This window comes from Microcaecilia unicolor, chromosome 4 (genome assembly GCF_901765095.1).
Source record: "Microcaecilia unicolor chromosome 4, aMicUni1.1, whole genome shotgun sequence".
Taxonomy (NCBI): Eukaryota; Metazoa; Chordata; class Amphibia; order Gymnophiona; family Siphonopidae; genus Microcaecilia; species Microcaecilia unicolor.
The window spans coordinates 290,215,507-290,232,026 of record NC_044034.1 but is presented as its reverse complement, the minus strand read 5'-3'; the positions used below and the strand labels follow the sequence as shown (position 1 = coordinate 290,232,026).

Here is a 16,520-nt window from a genome sequence, read left to right as displayed (position 1 = left end):
TCTCAACTATGGTCTAATGCTTACAGTATATCACACAGGAACAGTCAATGTTAAAGACTTCACAAATTTCAATGAGACATACAACGCACAAAAACCCATAATCTAGTACTTTCAATTTTATTTTATTTCTTAATATAAAAATATTCAAATATTTACAGCAAATAAATATATATATATATATATTCATACAAATAAATTACACCAATCTGAAAAAAGGGGAATGTGAACATTAAAAGCAGTCAGGGGGAAGATGAATTCAACTACATTAGAACTAAAGGAATCCAGGTAGCAGAGGCCCAGATGCAAAACTGCTTATAGTTAAAGCTGAGGGCAGCACCTTCAAGCTTACGCTGCCCCACCCCTGCATAATTTGCTGCTATGCTCCCCCGAGCCTCACATCTGGGGTTTCCTGGTTAGTTACAGAACAGGTATTTTATTTTCTCTCCTGTTCCTGAAACAAGAACTAGATTAGGTGAACAATAAGCTATTAAAGAGAGATTTAATACCACTAGTGATCACATGAGTGACCAGAGGTTATAGAACTGCAAACTATGACCGTGCTGATCCAGTCCTGGCCTTCAGTCTCCTGCCTCCGGCAACTTTTACAGAAACACTGTTAATTCAAAATGTTTAGAGAAGGGAAAAGTTAAAAACAGAAAAACTGGAGGAGTGACTGAGGCTGGTCCTCTTGCCTTGGGGATGAATTGGTTGATCATTTCTGATAGACTTTTTTTTTTTTGAGAGGGAGGAGTTACAATTTTTGAAGGCTTTTCCTTCTGGACAGTTAGACCAGATCATGTATTGCTGACAATATTCAAATATTTTCAACAGCCTTGGATAAAAAAAAAACTTACAATGAAACAGAAAATCAAACCCAAAAAGCTACCTCCTATCTCTCGTAGGGCTGTGCCTGCAAAAATCGAGTGGCACACATTGAGATAGCTGAACTTAATTTATGAGGAGTCTGCAATTAATACAGGCCTGTGTATACAATGGACTGAAGAGATGGACAACTAACCAACATTTTGCTTCCTTTTGAAAAACTAAACTCATCCAGCCTGTGACATGGAGCTGAAGCTGGAAAACATTTTAATCACAGACTCCAAGGAAGCACTTCTTTAGCTCGTAACACGAGAAAGAAATTTTAAGAGGCAGGGAGAAAAATGTCAATGATTTCTTTGTCCAAATAGCTGGCCACCCTCAATCAGAAAATTCAGTAAATGCATGTAGCATAGTCCCCATTAGCACTTCTCTCAGAGGATGCAGGACCTTCTGAAGCAGGGCTTGTCCACTTGGGCTCACCAGCTGTTCTTTCCTATCTAAAATACAGCTACATTTCTTTCATACAAATTTCTGCATTTTTTTTAAACCCATATTTGTTTTTCATTGGGTTAAGGGTATTTGTACACAGTAACAGATACATATTTTAGGAAAATAAGGAAATCCTGCCTTTTGTTTGTGTTTTATTTTTACAGCTCAGGGTCACTTGCTGACCTCCTCCCTCTCTCTAGAGCTGATCTTATACAAGCAACAAAATGGGATACAAAACCATCTAGTCAGGTTTCAAAAGCTTCCCCTCCACTTTGATACATTTGTATAAACATATTCTCCCTGTTACTTCTTTTTATTAAGGTGGGGGGGGGGGGGGGGGGGGGGGAGGAAGACTGAATGAAACTTGCATTTATACTCATAACGCAGTTGCTGTGTTAGTCCACTTAAGACACAGAAAACCTACAGTGCCTTAATTTTACAAGTTTTGATTTTGGCACAAAGTTGTAGAGAAAAGAAGTGGTTAATTCAGATTTCTCCACTTAAATTTTATCAGTATTTTCTTCACATTTTCTTCAGTGTCCCATTGGCATCTATAGCCCTTTTGTTAAAATCTAAAATGCAGGCCTGTCCCCTCCGCACCCACCTCCCTCTATCGACTTACACAAGTTAGCACTCTGGACCTGCCACCAACCACTGGTGTCAGTGTCCGGGCCTTTTACTTGGACTGAGTAGGATTCCAGCCGACTGTATCCTCAGGTGAGGACAGTCAGTCATAAGTTAGCAAGTCAGTCTCGTAGGTGCTGGAACCAGTTAAGGTTCACAGTTGTTTTTAGTAGCACGTGGTAAGACAATTAAACATGTAGAGTACCAGCAAAGAAATTCAGGTTAGGGCAAGCTGAGAGACACAGGCAAGCCTGGGCCTACACACCGGCATACCACAGTGAGTATTCCTTTGAAAGGTTCCACAGAAAGCCCCTACAGCACTGCTTAGCTCCCTTGCTGGCAGATTAGCCATCCCCAGCGTTACCACAGGGCCAATACTATTACCTCTGCTTGGCATTATTCACATTTAGATCTAAAGTATAGTAAAAATTTGGCAGTTTCATAGGATCATGAAACTTTTCAAAAAATCCTAATGCGAATATTAAAAATATATACACTTTTTTTGTAACTGGAAAGTCTTTACAATTCTTTTTTTGCATAACAGTTATCTATTTGCACCACCCCATTTTCTTATCTTCCCATCCCTGCATCAGTAAGACCAGGAGCTATGCTTCAAAGGTCAGAGACCCTTGCCACTTCAAAGGCAGCAAAAGCTGCAGGCTCAATTCTAGGATCTCAGGTTTGGTAGAGACAGACTGAAAATCCTTTTCTAATTAACAGTATTGGAAAATCAGAAGCCAGGACTGCTTCCAGGCAGCTGAGACCAGCAGGGTCAGCTCTGTGCTGTATAAGACAGGGACAATTATCACCCAGCTCTCCCACCACAAGACAGTCAGCCAGAGTCCAAGCGAGCAGTAGAAGGGAGAAGAGAATGCACACATTGTTACCAGACAGGAACCTGCTAGTATAAAAAAGTTCATTCTAGATTGTGTAATCTGACAGGAAGGTGACCTCATAGCTTCATGTCATCAGCAACACACTGGGAAAGGGTCTTGGTTTCACCCTTACAGATTTGAAGTTACAGCTTTTCTCAGTGAAATCAGAACAAAGTCCACAGCTGCCTTGAGATAAAACCAGGAATGGCTCAGCTTGTATTTTAGGAAGTGGAATCATCTACAGTAGACGCCTTACAATGTCCACATTGATCTACCTGCATATGCAAGGCACACGACCAACTGCTCCCCCCACCCTTCAAACTTCATGAATCATCCTTCACCCAACAAAATTGGTCACATGATACAAGACATTCTACTTCATTGTTCAAATGCTTTCCTGGAGTTGTGCAGTGCTATGGCATTTGGCGGGTGCAGAACCGAGCTTGGCTTGTGTAATATCTGGAAGAGGAGACCCTTAAAGTATCTCTCTCTGGAAAATGCACATACTATGGTGAACCCCTTTCCCTCTTGCCTGATGAAACACTAAGAGAACAAGCACAGAGCTGGCAGGAGATGGGACACAGGGATTCCAACTCCGTGGTTCAAAGCAGAAGCAGATTTTTTCCCATACACAAATGTCTTATAAAAAAATACCTGCACGTCACTACTGAAGGCATAGAACACCAACACTCCCCAGCTGGATATAAAAACAACAAAAAGTTCAACCAATTTGTGTTCAAACAGGCATTACATGCAGCACTTGACTGACGGAATATGGAGCACACGGGTACGTGCCATGTTGCAAGTGCTTCTCCGTGACCATGCTGAAATAAAGCTGAATATGAACTTCCCCCTCCCATTAGAAAAACAGGTGGTAGGCTCCTTGAGGAACACAGTTGTGGAGAGGTAGGGGGAAAGTGCTAGGGTCCTTACATTATCCACACCCTCCAAAAGCCACTAACAGGACCACCTCCTCTTTCCCAGGGGAAAGGGGAGCTGGTAGCTGTGACGGATGAGATGGGTGCTTAGTGTCAGTTTAAGAGATTCAGTCATCCTGCCTGAGTGGCATTTTATGGCAGAGGTTCTCAAGCCTTTCAGGGTTTCTGCGATGAATACGCACAAGATTTATTCACCTTACAATGGAAGCTGTAGATCTCATGTATATTCTCTGTGGAAATTCCAAAGACCAGATTGGGTTGCGGCCCTTGAGAACCAGGTTTGTGAACCCCCAGTTTTATAGTGAAGCTACATTTCCCGTAGCAGTAGTACCCCAATGACTACTTCAAGAACATCAAGGGGGGGGGAGAAGGTTGTAAGTGGGGGGTTGGCTTCTACCTTAATATCAGGGAGGAAAAAAAAAAAAAGAGGTTAGTGGCATGCAGACCTAAAGTGAGAACAAAACGACAACCAGGATCTAATGTGTGAGGAGTGGGCCCTAACTCTAAATATTAAGAGAAAGCCATGACTTTTCTTTCCTGCACAGAGAAAGAAAAGCAAATCACTGGCTGCTTTAATTCTATAACAGGGACACACCTGGAGAAAAACTGCAGTGTTTGAAGGAAAATACTTCCCAGGAGCTGGAACCAGAAAGCCCCATTTCCGATACTGGAAGCATTTTTGTTCACCTGAGAGCGTAGATGGCAAAGTGCCACTACAGCTTGGCAGAAGAGCAACTGCTGGTAAGTGAGGTTTCTCACCCCTTCCCCCCAGCTGTTCAGTGCATGTGGCTTATATGGAGGAGACATATCAGCTCAAATACAGTGGAAATGCCCTTACGATTAATGTTCCCCTTATCCCACATCAGTGGCTCAACAGCCCTCCAGGCCAGGGCTAAAGCCTAAACCACCTCAACAGGCCAGCAAAAACAAAACTAGTCCTGCACAGAAAGGTGCTCAAGAGTGCTCAAAATTCTGAATGTCCCCCCAAAATACTGAGTCACTGCGGGCACCTCTACGCCCTCTCTGTATACTCATGGAAGGAGCCCAGGATACAGCAAACCTGCAGGATTTGTGATCCCAACTAGCTGCTCCCCACCGCCCTTCAGAAGGCTGTCAAAAATGTTGGGGCTGGGGGAGAACCATCCGCAACCGCTGTTGGATCAACGGGGAAGTCCCTGAGGTAGCTGTAATTGTGCAAAATTTGCTTTTTGCTCCCGCAGCATCCACTGACTGCCCTCCTCATCAAACAGAAGACTCTTCGGGGTTGGCGTCTGGCAATGCTTGTCGCTGTTTCAGCTTCCACCGCAGCTCTTCCGTTACATCATTGTAATCTGGACGTTCCTCGGTGAGGCCCAGGTTCAGCCGGATATAGCCATTGCTGTTTGAGCCCCGAATATTGCCTAGGTTAATGCGATTGGGGGAGTGGAGGGCTGTCGTGGGAATAGGCTGTCCAGGGATCCCATTGCTGGTGGGAGAAGGTGAGTTGCCCCCATTCTGGCATACCGCATGCCCTGGCACAATTTTCAAAGAGCCATCAGAGTAGTAGTAATTGGCTGGGTCCCAGAGCTTCTCATCCGAGTCGGACATGGTGCTGGGGATGAACTTAGGGCTCTTGGGTTCCTTGGGCAGCTCGATGGGATATACTAGAGTGCTCTCTATGCTCTTGGCACTTTTCTCCATCTCCTGCTTTAGTTTTTGCCGCAAGTAAAGCACCAGCAAGAACAAGACTAGGCAAACAGCTCCCAGGGCTACCACTACCATCCACGCCAGCCCTAAGTTTTCCAAAGGGGCCGAGGCTTCCAACATCACTGGTGGTCTGGCCACCACTGACAGGTAGTAGCCCTCTGCTTCAAGCCATGTATTCTGCTCCTTCGAAAGGCACCTGTAGTTGCCAGTGTGGCCATGGTTGGCTTCTAGGATGAAAAGGACCTTCAGAACGGAGTCAGTCAGGATGGCATGCTGCTCTGTGGAAATGGTCTTGCCATTGAAAGTCCAGTAAGCTTGGGCCAGGTTGGAGGCAAGCTGGCATGGAAGGAGCACAGTTGTGCCCGTCTCCACTGTGATATTCTTTGGTGTCATAGTCCCTGTTGAGAGAAAGATTTAAGATCTTTAAATCATCTTCTCTGTGCTGAACAGAGTGAAGGAACAACCTAATAGTTAGAAGAGCAGGCTAAGAACCAAGGAATACAGAGTTCAAATCCCACCTCTTCCACTGATGCTTTGTGTAAGCTTGGGCAAGTCACTCAACCCTCCACTGCCTCAGACGTCAAATTACATACTAAGCATCTGAACAGTAACTCATCTGGAAGTCAGATTTGGATAGGCAAGTAATTAAATCTGAAATCCAAATCTAAATTCAAGTAGAAGGCAGGAAACTGAGGCATAGCACTAAGTTTCTCTGGCAATAAAAGAAGTCATGCTGTCAATCAGATTCTACTCTTGTCTAGCCCATATATGCTCAATGTGAGTTTGCATTAAAGTGATGTAACCAAGTCACTAAACAGAGTCAGGAAGCTCACAGTACATTATTTGAGTGCTCAGTAATCATAGCCTAATGAAGGTCAGCTACCTTTAAAAGTCGCATCCATTACAGACAGCACATCCTGAGCTTTGAACTGCACTGCCACTCTGCAGTAACTGTATTAACATAAAATTTAAACCCGGCGTACAAGGAAGAAGACAGTACTCTCACAGGTAACTCAGTTTTGTCACAACCCAGCACGCTCACAGTCTCCTTATCACATTTCAAAGCATTGCTTCAGTAACTGAAGTTATTTTGAGACCCATGTGGCTACTTTGTCCCTGAAGGTTTCCTAGCTCAGCCATTTCCAACTGTTATTCCTCTGGAGCAATTACTGCTCAGATTTCAAGACCCACTCCCTACTCTACCTTAAACCTTTTACAAATTCAAACAAAAACAGTAACTGAAATTTGACAGCCATTGTTTCTTCCTGCCTCTTTCATGCCCAGATAATCGAAAGCCCTGCGCTGTTCCAAACAGCACTCTAAAAATAGCGCTGGAACAGCGCAGGGCTTTGCCGCCCCCTATGATCAGAGATAATAGCATGCAAATTTATGCACACTATTATCTCTGATCACAGGGTCAAGTGCAGGAGGATTGTGCCTGAGCCCACACTTGTTTGACAGGTCTGGGCTATCAAAAGCCCAGACCTGTCAAACACTGGGGTTGGAGGTCCATGGGATCACCAGACCCCATACATGGCCCTGGTGGCCTAGTGCCCCCACTGAACTCCCACCCCAAGCCAACAACACAGGGGTTGGAGGTCTGATGGACCTCCAGTCTCCCTGACAAGTTCAGGGGGAGCTGGAGATCCCGGTGGGTCTTCAGCCCCCCCTAACTGCAATCACCCCCCACCCCAACCTGGTAGTCTAGCAGCCTTCTTCCCCGCCTCCCCCCCCATACCATTGTTGGAGGAGGAAGGTCACTACCTCCTCTTCCAGCAGTGCTGCCTTGAAAATGGCGGTGCCCAGCCCTGTCCAGTGAATCCTGGGATGTGCTGAGTGGGGCTTCACACCATATAAGGGAGTCCTTATGTCGTTGGCTGGGGGGGGGGGGTCGGGATTCCTTAGGGGGGGGGGGCTTCTGCTAGCATGCAAATGCAAGCTGGACAGCGCTCACCATTCCTCCCCAATGGTCTGCAAATCCTAACACCAGCTCCGAGCTGGCGTAGGGTTTGCCACGGACAGGGCACCAATGTTTGGCGTGCTGCTCGCTGATCACTGGGGAGGAATATGTTTAGCATACAAAAGCGATACCTAGTAAGGCGTTTTCTGGTCAGTGATATCTGTGAAATGGGTCCTTGGCCTAAATACTCTGGGATAGGGATATCTCCTCCAGACTCTCATCCACATCCAGCAAAGTGACAACCACAATAGCATTCAGCGCATCCATGATGACGTGCAGGTGTCCCACCACCACAGGTGCATCAACTAATCCCAATAACACCACTGTGCATTTCTTCACCTACTGCACACAGTGAGACCCAGCACCCAGTACTCTCTTCTAGCATCAGTAGCACAAGGCACAGTGACAAATTGAGAGTGGACAAACAGAGGAACAATGAGAGACAGAAGACAGGGAGTCTGGGAAGTGGAGTTTGGTGGGGGAAGGGGGAGAGATACAGAGCAAGGGATGGGTGTGGCTGGGGGGCTAGCAGATATGGGCAAGGACTTGAGGTGAGATACAGAGAAGGGAAAGCAGGAATGTGAGCGTCAAAAGGTTCACGGACCACTTAGCAACTCTTTTCACGAGCTAACGATTCCACCTCTCCATTCTCCAACTCAACAAAATCACAAAGACAAGTTTGGTGTTGAGTTAGTTGCATTTAAAACAGGTCTAAATCATGACGTTTTTCTTTCCAGCACAAGGAAATCATTTTCCTATACGTTATTGCAAAAAAAACAAACAAAAAAAAAAAACCTTACATAATAACATAAAGGAATCCTGTTCGGAAGGAAGGGATCCTCAGGAGCTTAGCGGAGATTGGATGGCAGAGGCGGGACTGGTGGTTGGGAGGCGGGGTTAGTGCTGGGCAGACTTATACGGTCTGTGCCCTGAAAATGACAGATACAAATCAAGGGGCTGGTGGTTGGGAGGCGGGGCTAGTGCTGGGCAGACTTATACGGTCTGTGCCCTGAAAAAGACAGGTACAAATCAAGGTAAGGTATACACAAAAAGTAGCACATATGAGTTATCTTGTTGGGCAGACTGGATGGACCGTGCAGGTCTTTTTCTGCCGTCATCTACTATGTTACTATGTTACTATTTGCATGCTACTTGCATTAACAGCCCACGAGCATGTTTCACACACGGGGGCTCTGACCATGGGGCAGCTGCAAACGCAGGCGTTAGTACAGCGCTAATAGCCTCTAGCGCCTGCGTTTGCTTCTGATCATCAGCCCATCAGGTTCCCTCCAGGGTGTCCACAAAGCCTCTCTCATTCTTTAGAGAAAAGTTGTAAAGTTAAGTAATGGTCTATTGAGGGCCTCAACTGCTCACCTGTGTTTTGGGTGGAGTCACTACAGCGAGCAGTATCTGGGCTCACCACATCCTGAAGAAGCAAAAGCCTGTGGGTCAAAAACAGAAGCCGTCAAACACACTGAGGTCTCCTTGTGGTTATATCCATTTGACAATAACCCATACTACCTGGGGTGTGCAAAGGAAGCCCAAACTCTGCAGCACTCTCAAGCATGAAGTAGGAAGAAAAGAGAGAGTGAGCTTTGTTCTCCCACAACCCCCATCAAAAAGCTTAACCTGTGACAGATTACCATGTTATTTAATTAGGTGACATCGAGAACTTAAATGCCTGCTTGAAGCCAGTCAGCTAAGCACCAAAACTGACGGCAAACATCAGAACACTCAAAACGGGGCTTGTGGAAAGATGCTAAAAATATATTTTTTCAACACTACCATCAGGGCTGGATTAACATTATATTGGGCTAACATATATTTGTGCCGCCCCCCTACCATGGACCCCCACCCCCATTTCACCTCTTCAAAAGTGGCAGGGGAAGTGCATAGCCTAGCTGCAGGTATAATACCATAATAGTCTGAGTGAGCATGGGGATTATGCAAGCACATGCTTTGAATGGAGAAGCTTAATAGTTACAGCTGAAGAACTGCCAAGTTACCTGGTTCCAGGAGGGAAATTCTGAGCCAGTCCTGAATTTCTGCCACCCTAACCTGGTACATTATGGGATCTGAGGTGCTGATTTCAATTGTGGTATCGGGGACTACAAATAGAGCACTGAAGTGGGATATAAGTTCAAAAACAGGACTGGTCAAAAGTATCCCTCCTGGAACTGGGTAATAAGGCAGTTCTGCAGCACTGGGTTAGAAGCTGGGCAAGTCATTTTCACTCTCCACTGCCTCTGGTACAAACCAGAGATTCCAAGGGTGGGCGGCCCAAAAGAGTGAGATTTAAGGACAATATGTGTCAGATATAAATTTACAAAGTTTACAAATGAAAGCAAACAGAAGAAGCAAAATAAAATATTTAGCTTTTCTGATGCTTCTGAAAGGATATAGGCAGAATGGAGGCAGTATTAGGATTATTAGATTAGAATTATTAAATTACTTGTTCAAAATTAACAAGGTAAATTCCCTGTGCTAAAGGCCTCCCTTCACTTAGTATGTGCACAGGTACATTTATACCAGTGAACTTCTCCATTCCAGCCCACATTTTCAAAGAGAAACTTTATTTATAGGAGACTGTCCTCTCCAGAAACAGAACAGCACAATTGCATGCACTTTCTAGTTCTCTTTTCTAGTGCTGTTCTCCTTGAACAACCAGAATAATGAACAACCACATATGTGGGTGACATCACAGCCGACGGTGCCTGGCGGCCCTTGTCACATAGCTCAGAAGACCTTTACATTAGGCGTTCTGAGCATGTGAATTTGTTCCGGCCTCTCACTACCCATTTGAATCTGGTCAGATATTTTCTAACCCCCACAGCGGTCGGCAGCAAAAGACCCTTGTCCTTTATTTTTTTCTTCAGAATTAAATTTGTTGTCTTTCCAATGAAGAGAAACCAGATTAAAAACACTAAATTATCAGCCACTGATTTCCACCAACTACATCTACTTTGCTTAGGCTCTGACAATGTCTCTAGCTGTGAATTTTCCAAGCACATACGAGCCACAGATCAAGAGATTTTGAACTTAAAAACTACAACTACAAAAAAGTACTATCGCCCATACCAAGGGTATGACTAAAGTGCAAACTGCTTTTAAGCAATCAATTTTAAATGCAGGTTTTAACCCAACTTCCACAGCTTCACTAGCGTGCAAAACGTTCAAGGCCAGGCAGCTTCAAAGCTTGCAATGCCTAGACAACCTCCTTCTTGTATCAGTGCAAACCAGTACCGACTGTGTCTTTTACTTTGGGATACACTCCCTCATCAGTCTCACCGCCACTACGTTGAGAATTCATCGGCGCTGCTCATCTTTAGGGAATTTAAACAACTCTCCCCGCACGAACACTCTCCTTGGCGCTCCACGAACAAAAATCTTTGATGCAGCGCCAAACACCATAGTTCCCAGCGCCATGCAACACAGTGTCGGCTCTACAACCTAACACATAAATGTGGCCTCTTCACATAGACAAGACCACAATGAGCTTTCCTTCTCAGTCTCCTCTATTCACCAGAAAATTCCAGCTTCTGACTCCCCACCCTCTAGATGAGGTAACAATTCTAGATTAAAGCATTTAACTCCTTCTCCTCCTTACTGTAGAATACCTTACATGCATCATCTCTACCTCCATGTAAGTACTAACTCCACCTCAGCCTTAATTCAGCTTTTCACTGAACTATGGAGACAATTTTTGGAGTCTCATTATGGAAATCACACTCCCGAGGTTATCCCTCCCTTAAAAGTCCCTCGCCATCCATTATATACTCCAACCCTCCATCTGCAGAGCATCATCCTGCATCACCTTCACTATATCCCTACTTCACAGGACAATGCTCCTCCAGGTCGGTCCTCAACAGACATCTTCCAAGTGATGTTTCGTATACAAAAGCATTTAACTCTTACTACTATGTATGAACCCAATCCAAGAAAAAAAAAATACTTACAAGCTCTTAAATATCTTGATGCACCTAAATCCCTAGCAGCTCTACCTAGTCAGAAGCACTTATTTGAGCAATCGCCCCTTACATCACCCCACACCTCTAATGCCATTGAAACTAAATAGAGTTCAACAGGCTTGAGGATGAAGCAAACTTCAACTTTCTCATCACCAATTACTTGAGGGGGTGTGCCCAGGGTGTACACAGTGCTGTATATAATCCTTTATTGTTTGAAGATGCTGGTTTTGTTCTCTTGGTCACGTTCTCTCTCTTTTGCAGGAAATGGCTGGCTGTATAAAGCAGTGAACCTGGGCTCCAAGACCCACGTAACAGAGGAACAGCTCTTTAAACATTCTGAAGAACTCTTGATCTTATTCTAATATCCCTCCTAGAAAGGATCACAATTTACTGGATACCATGGCTATAATCACTTAAACTACAATGCTATCAGCTAGAATTGTAGCCAACCAATTTCTCATCTCTTTAATATCCCAATGAAATTCTTGAAAATATTTGGTCATTCTGAATCATTTCAATCTACTATACAAAATCTACATGAGTGTACTAAATACCTCGTTAGATCGTCTTTTAAGTCCTATAACGCTACCAGTAGAGCGGCAGCAGTGGCTATTACCACACGTAAAATAACCTAGCTTGGAGCCTCTGGCATTAGAAATCATGTCCATGACAAATTAGCCAATACACCTTTCACTAAGGATGATCTCTTAGGAGGTAAAGTTAAACAATTATTCACTAATTCAAAGAAAATGATACTACTTTTCAGACTCTCTCTATAGACAACATTCAGCAACCACAATCTTAAGAGATAATCTGTACAACACCCCCCCACATCTTATAAGAAAGAAAATCAATATAAATTACTCTACTTATAAACCCAGATATCGAAGACAATTTCCATCTCAATCTTCTTGTCAATACTAGAGAAACGTAAACCTCATCGTCCTCCACTCTTACCATCTCAGAACATTCCAACTGGAGTGTGGAGTGAGGTTAATCGCTTTTTTACTCTTCTTAGAATTTATTCAGAAAAGAAAACTGGGTTCTCTCAAAATAAATAAATGAATAAATACATAATGGATACAGACTCCGTCCCACCAGTCTCTCTCCAAACTGTTCTCCGTTATTTCATCTTCCTCTTTCATTTTACCTTCCAAAGATGAAATCTCTCTTCTTTAGTCACACTGCATAAAAAGTCCCTCCTCATGAAAAAGGACTAGAATTTTATTCCAAATACTTTTTACTCGCAAGAAAAAAAAAAAAAAAAAAAAAGATGGACTCCGCCTAATTCTGGATCTAACACTACTAAACAAATACAAATTCAAAGAAAGTTAAAAATGAACACACTTCAATAATTTTTCTCTTCTTCACTAAAATGTCTGGTTAGGTCTTTAGACTTCACAGAGGCCTATGCTCAAATACCAATTCATCTATCATTTGCAAGTATCTCCAGATACCTCTCTCATTTCTACTAGTAGCGAGTTCTATCTTTTTTACTCTGTTCCAGGAGTCTTTACAAAATGCATGGTAGTGGCGGCATCCCATCTACAAAACCAAGGACTTTAAAAAAAAAAAAATTTCCCTACATAGACAATTGAGTAGCTCAACAAATCTCTAACATCCTCAATACGTCTCATGCAATCTCTGGAATTTTTACTACACTTTGAAAATCAATCCTACAACCATCCCAGTCTGGAATTTATAGGAGCTCAACTTTTCACATTCACTGCCACAACCTTCCTTCCTCTTTGTAAAGCTAAATCTTAGCTCTCCTCACAACCTTGAGCAAAACATTTCTTCCACATTTTAAGACACATAGTGGCACACCATGCCTTTTGCAGATTAATCATGAGACCTTTCCATATTGGGACCTTCACCTCATTGGGGCCAATACCACAATTCCCTATCAACAGTTTTTGACAAATCTACTCAGAAGGAATTTCTTTCATTCCACTTATGTACAAACTACACTTACCACCGACGTTTCCCAGACAGGCTGGGGAGTGCCCACATATGATCTTTAAACACAAAGTCTGCACTCTCAATGAACAAACTTTCATGTAAATCGTTTGAAAACGAGAGCAGTCCTCAAAGCTCTTCAAGTGATTACATTACATAACAACTAACCCACGAGGAGGGGCATTTTTGAACGGGGACGCCCATCTCTGAGGATGTCCCTGCGAAGGTGCATAGCTCCCTTACCTAGTGTGCTGAGCCCCCCAAAACTCACTACCCACAACACTACCATAGCCCTTAAAGGGTAAAGGGGGGCACCTAGATGTGGGTACAGTGGGTTTCGGATGGGTATTGGAGGGCTCCCATTTACCACCACAAGTGTAACAGGTAGAGGGGGGGGATGGGCCTTGGTCCGCCAACCTGAAGTGCACTGCAGTACCCACTAAAAACTGCTCCAGGGACCTGCATACTGCTGTGATGGAGCTGTGTATGACATCTGAGGCTGGCATAGAGGCTGGAAAAAAATGTTAAAAAAATTTTTTTTTGGGTGGGAGGGGGTTGGTGACCACTGTGGGAGTAAGGGGAGGTGATCCCCGATTCCCTCCGGTGGTCATCTGGTCAGTTCGGGCACCTTTTCGAGGCTTGGTTGTGAAAAAAATTGGACCAAGTAAAGTCGGCCAAATGCTCGTCAGGGACGCCCTTCTTTTTTCCATTATCGGCCGAGGACGCCCATCTGTTAACCACGCCATGTCCCGCCTTTGGTACACTGCCGACACGCCCTCGTGAACTTTGGTCGTCCCCGTGACGGAAAGCAGTTGAGGATGCCCAAAATCAGCTTTCGATTATGCCGATTTCGGCGACCCTGAGAGAAGGACGCCATCTCCCGATTTGTGTCGGAAGATGGGCGTCCTTCTCTTTCGATTATGCCACTGAAAGTTGTACAGACAGACAACCAAGTCTCAATGTACAAACAAGCAAGGAGACATATTCCTTCCTCCTTTGGCAAAAACTATCTTAAATTTGGCAATTTGCACAGTCTTACAACATCTTTCTCACAACAGTTGACCTTCCTGAAAATTGAAACACCCTGGCGAACTCAGTCAACAACTCCAGTCTCACAAGTGCTCTCTAAACCTCATTATATTCCATCCCATCACACAAAAGTTTGGCCTCATAAAAATAGATCTTTTTGCAACACATCTAAAAAACAAAACAACCCCCCCCCCCCCCCCAACAAAGCCACATCTGCTCATACCATCTTGGTCAAGGTTGCCTTCACCATCACATGGATAGATTACAGGTCTCCTTACGGATATCCACCAATTCCTCTAGTTTCAAAGACTCTTTCTATAAATGCAAACAATCCAGGCTTGCCTGTATCTAAGAGAACTTTGGCCAACTGGTTATGTAGTTGTATTAGTTACTGTTATCACTTAAACTCTGTTTCAAACTCTTCGAGTCTTATCTCTTATAAACTCAGGGCCATGTCTACAAAGCTTGCACACTTCCATTCTACGCCCATCATGGACATTTGCCAAGCAGCTAGATGGTCCTTTCCTCTCACATTTTCAATCCATTATCATATTTATCAACCTTTGTTCTCTTCTTTTTCATTTGCTAATGCTGTACTAAATTCAGCTACTGTTCGAGAACTTCAACTGTCCACCTCCTCCTTTAGTTATCAAGTTGAATATTTTATATAATACCTGATGCAACCCTCAGCTTTGGAGTCTCCACGTGTCATGTTCGTCATCTTGCTTGTCCAAGGAGAAAGCAACGTTGCGCACCTGTAACAGATGTTCTCCATGGACAGCAGGATAGAACAGCCACACAATCCCGCCCTTTCCTACACTCAGCTGAAGTCAGCTTTTTACAATAACTGACCAGATTCGAATGGGTACTGAGAGGTGGGAACTACTGGCATGCTTGGAAGACCTAATTTAAAGGTCTCCTGAGCTATGTGACAAGGACCGCTTGGTGCCATCAGCTGTGATGTCACCCAAGTGTGGCTATTCTATCCTGCTGTCCACAGAGAACACCTGTTACAGGTGTGCAACATTGCTTTCATGTGCTCATTCTCTACAAAGACCCTCTGCAGAACTCAGCTTCCTCCACAGCCCTTGCAGCTCAGCCCCTTCTTCCTGTGACTAGAAGTCTTCCCATTGGCTGGATCCTACCACAGCCTTTGCACTGGAAAGGGGGGAGTATTGGAGAGCTGTAGTGGGCTAAACTCTGAAAAATATCCATACACTTAGCTATTCTTCTGGCTCTGGTGGTTTACACATTTTTTAGAATCCTGAAAAAAAAATCCAGGACAGTTGGTAATCCTAGCCTCCTGAATCCTAAGCACCATCTAAGGCCCCCCTCCCCCAAACCTTTGGGCCCGAGGCACATGCTTAGTTTGCCTATGCCTTAATCTGGCCCCACTACCATTTAAGCACAGCATGAGAGACAATAGGCACCTCCAGTGAAGCTTCAGTACACCCCCTCTTTGAGGGCAATTCTATGATTGGGCATGCCCTGAGGTGCATGGTAGGAGCCCATTCTATAGCAGAACCTAGGCACCTTGGAGGTTCCATTATAGAATGCTAGCGTAACCCGGGATCAGCACGCCAAACATCTAGGCACTCACAGTTACATCAGCCATAGCATTTTGTAAGTTGAGTACATAAATGGGAGCCCGCTTAAGTTAGTTCAGAACGCGGCTGGAAGCGGTTTACCAGAAACTTACCGCTACGGGTTGGATATCGGGCCCCCTGGTTTATAGAACTGACCCCTGTATGGGCAGGAGAAAAAGGACACATGCTGTGAAACATGGGTGCTTCTACCTGCAGAAGAGAGAGTCATTTGACACTGTCCTCATAACTCACCCCGTCTTACCCAACAGACTGATGTACATGAGGCATAGCCAATAGCTCTAGCTCCACAGTGAGAACCAATGAGCGACTCCTCTTACCTATCATGCTCTTCGGTCTGCACACAACGGCTAGTGTTGCGATTCCAGGCACAGTAGGGATCCCTGGCCAGAATACAGTCGCTGCAGGACAGGTACTTGCTACAATTTGCCACAGACAGTTGCACCACCTCGGAGTATGACCCGACAAAAAGGAGTTTCTGCAGAGGGGACAGGATCAGAGCGTCTCAGGACTGAGATGAAGCAATACACATTTCTCTGGCTGATTCCATGAGATCATGGATCATT

The 16,520-nt window shown here is 44.5% G+C and overlaps 1 protein-coding gene across 3 annotated transcripts in view; it reads right to left on the bottom strand.

Annotated features, from left to right (window-relative positions):
• Window positions 1-719: 719 nt before the first annotated feature.
• Window positions 720-16,520, bottom strand: part of SEMA4C (semaphorin 4C) — an 85,084-nt gene continuing 69,283 nt past the window's right edge. For all 3 annotated transcript variants that reach the window (XM_030201670.1, XM_030201672.1, XM_030201671.1), the window contains exons 13-15: window positions 16,275-16,432; window positions 8,769-8,836; window positions 720-5,832 (exon numbers count right to left, since the gene is read on the bottom strand). In XM_030201670.1, the coding sequence (XP_030057530.1) occupies window positions 4,991-5,832; window positions 8,769-8,836; window positions 16,275-16,432 (1,068 nt within the window). In that variant the 3' untranslated portion in view covers window positions 720-4,990. The remainder of the gene's footprint in view (window positions 5,833-8,768; window positions 8,837-16,274; window positions 16,433-16,520) is intronic.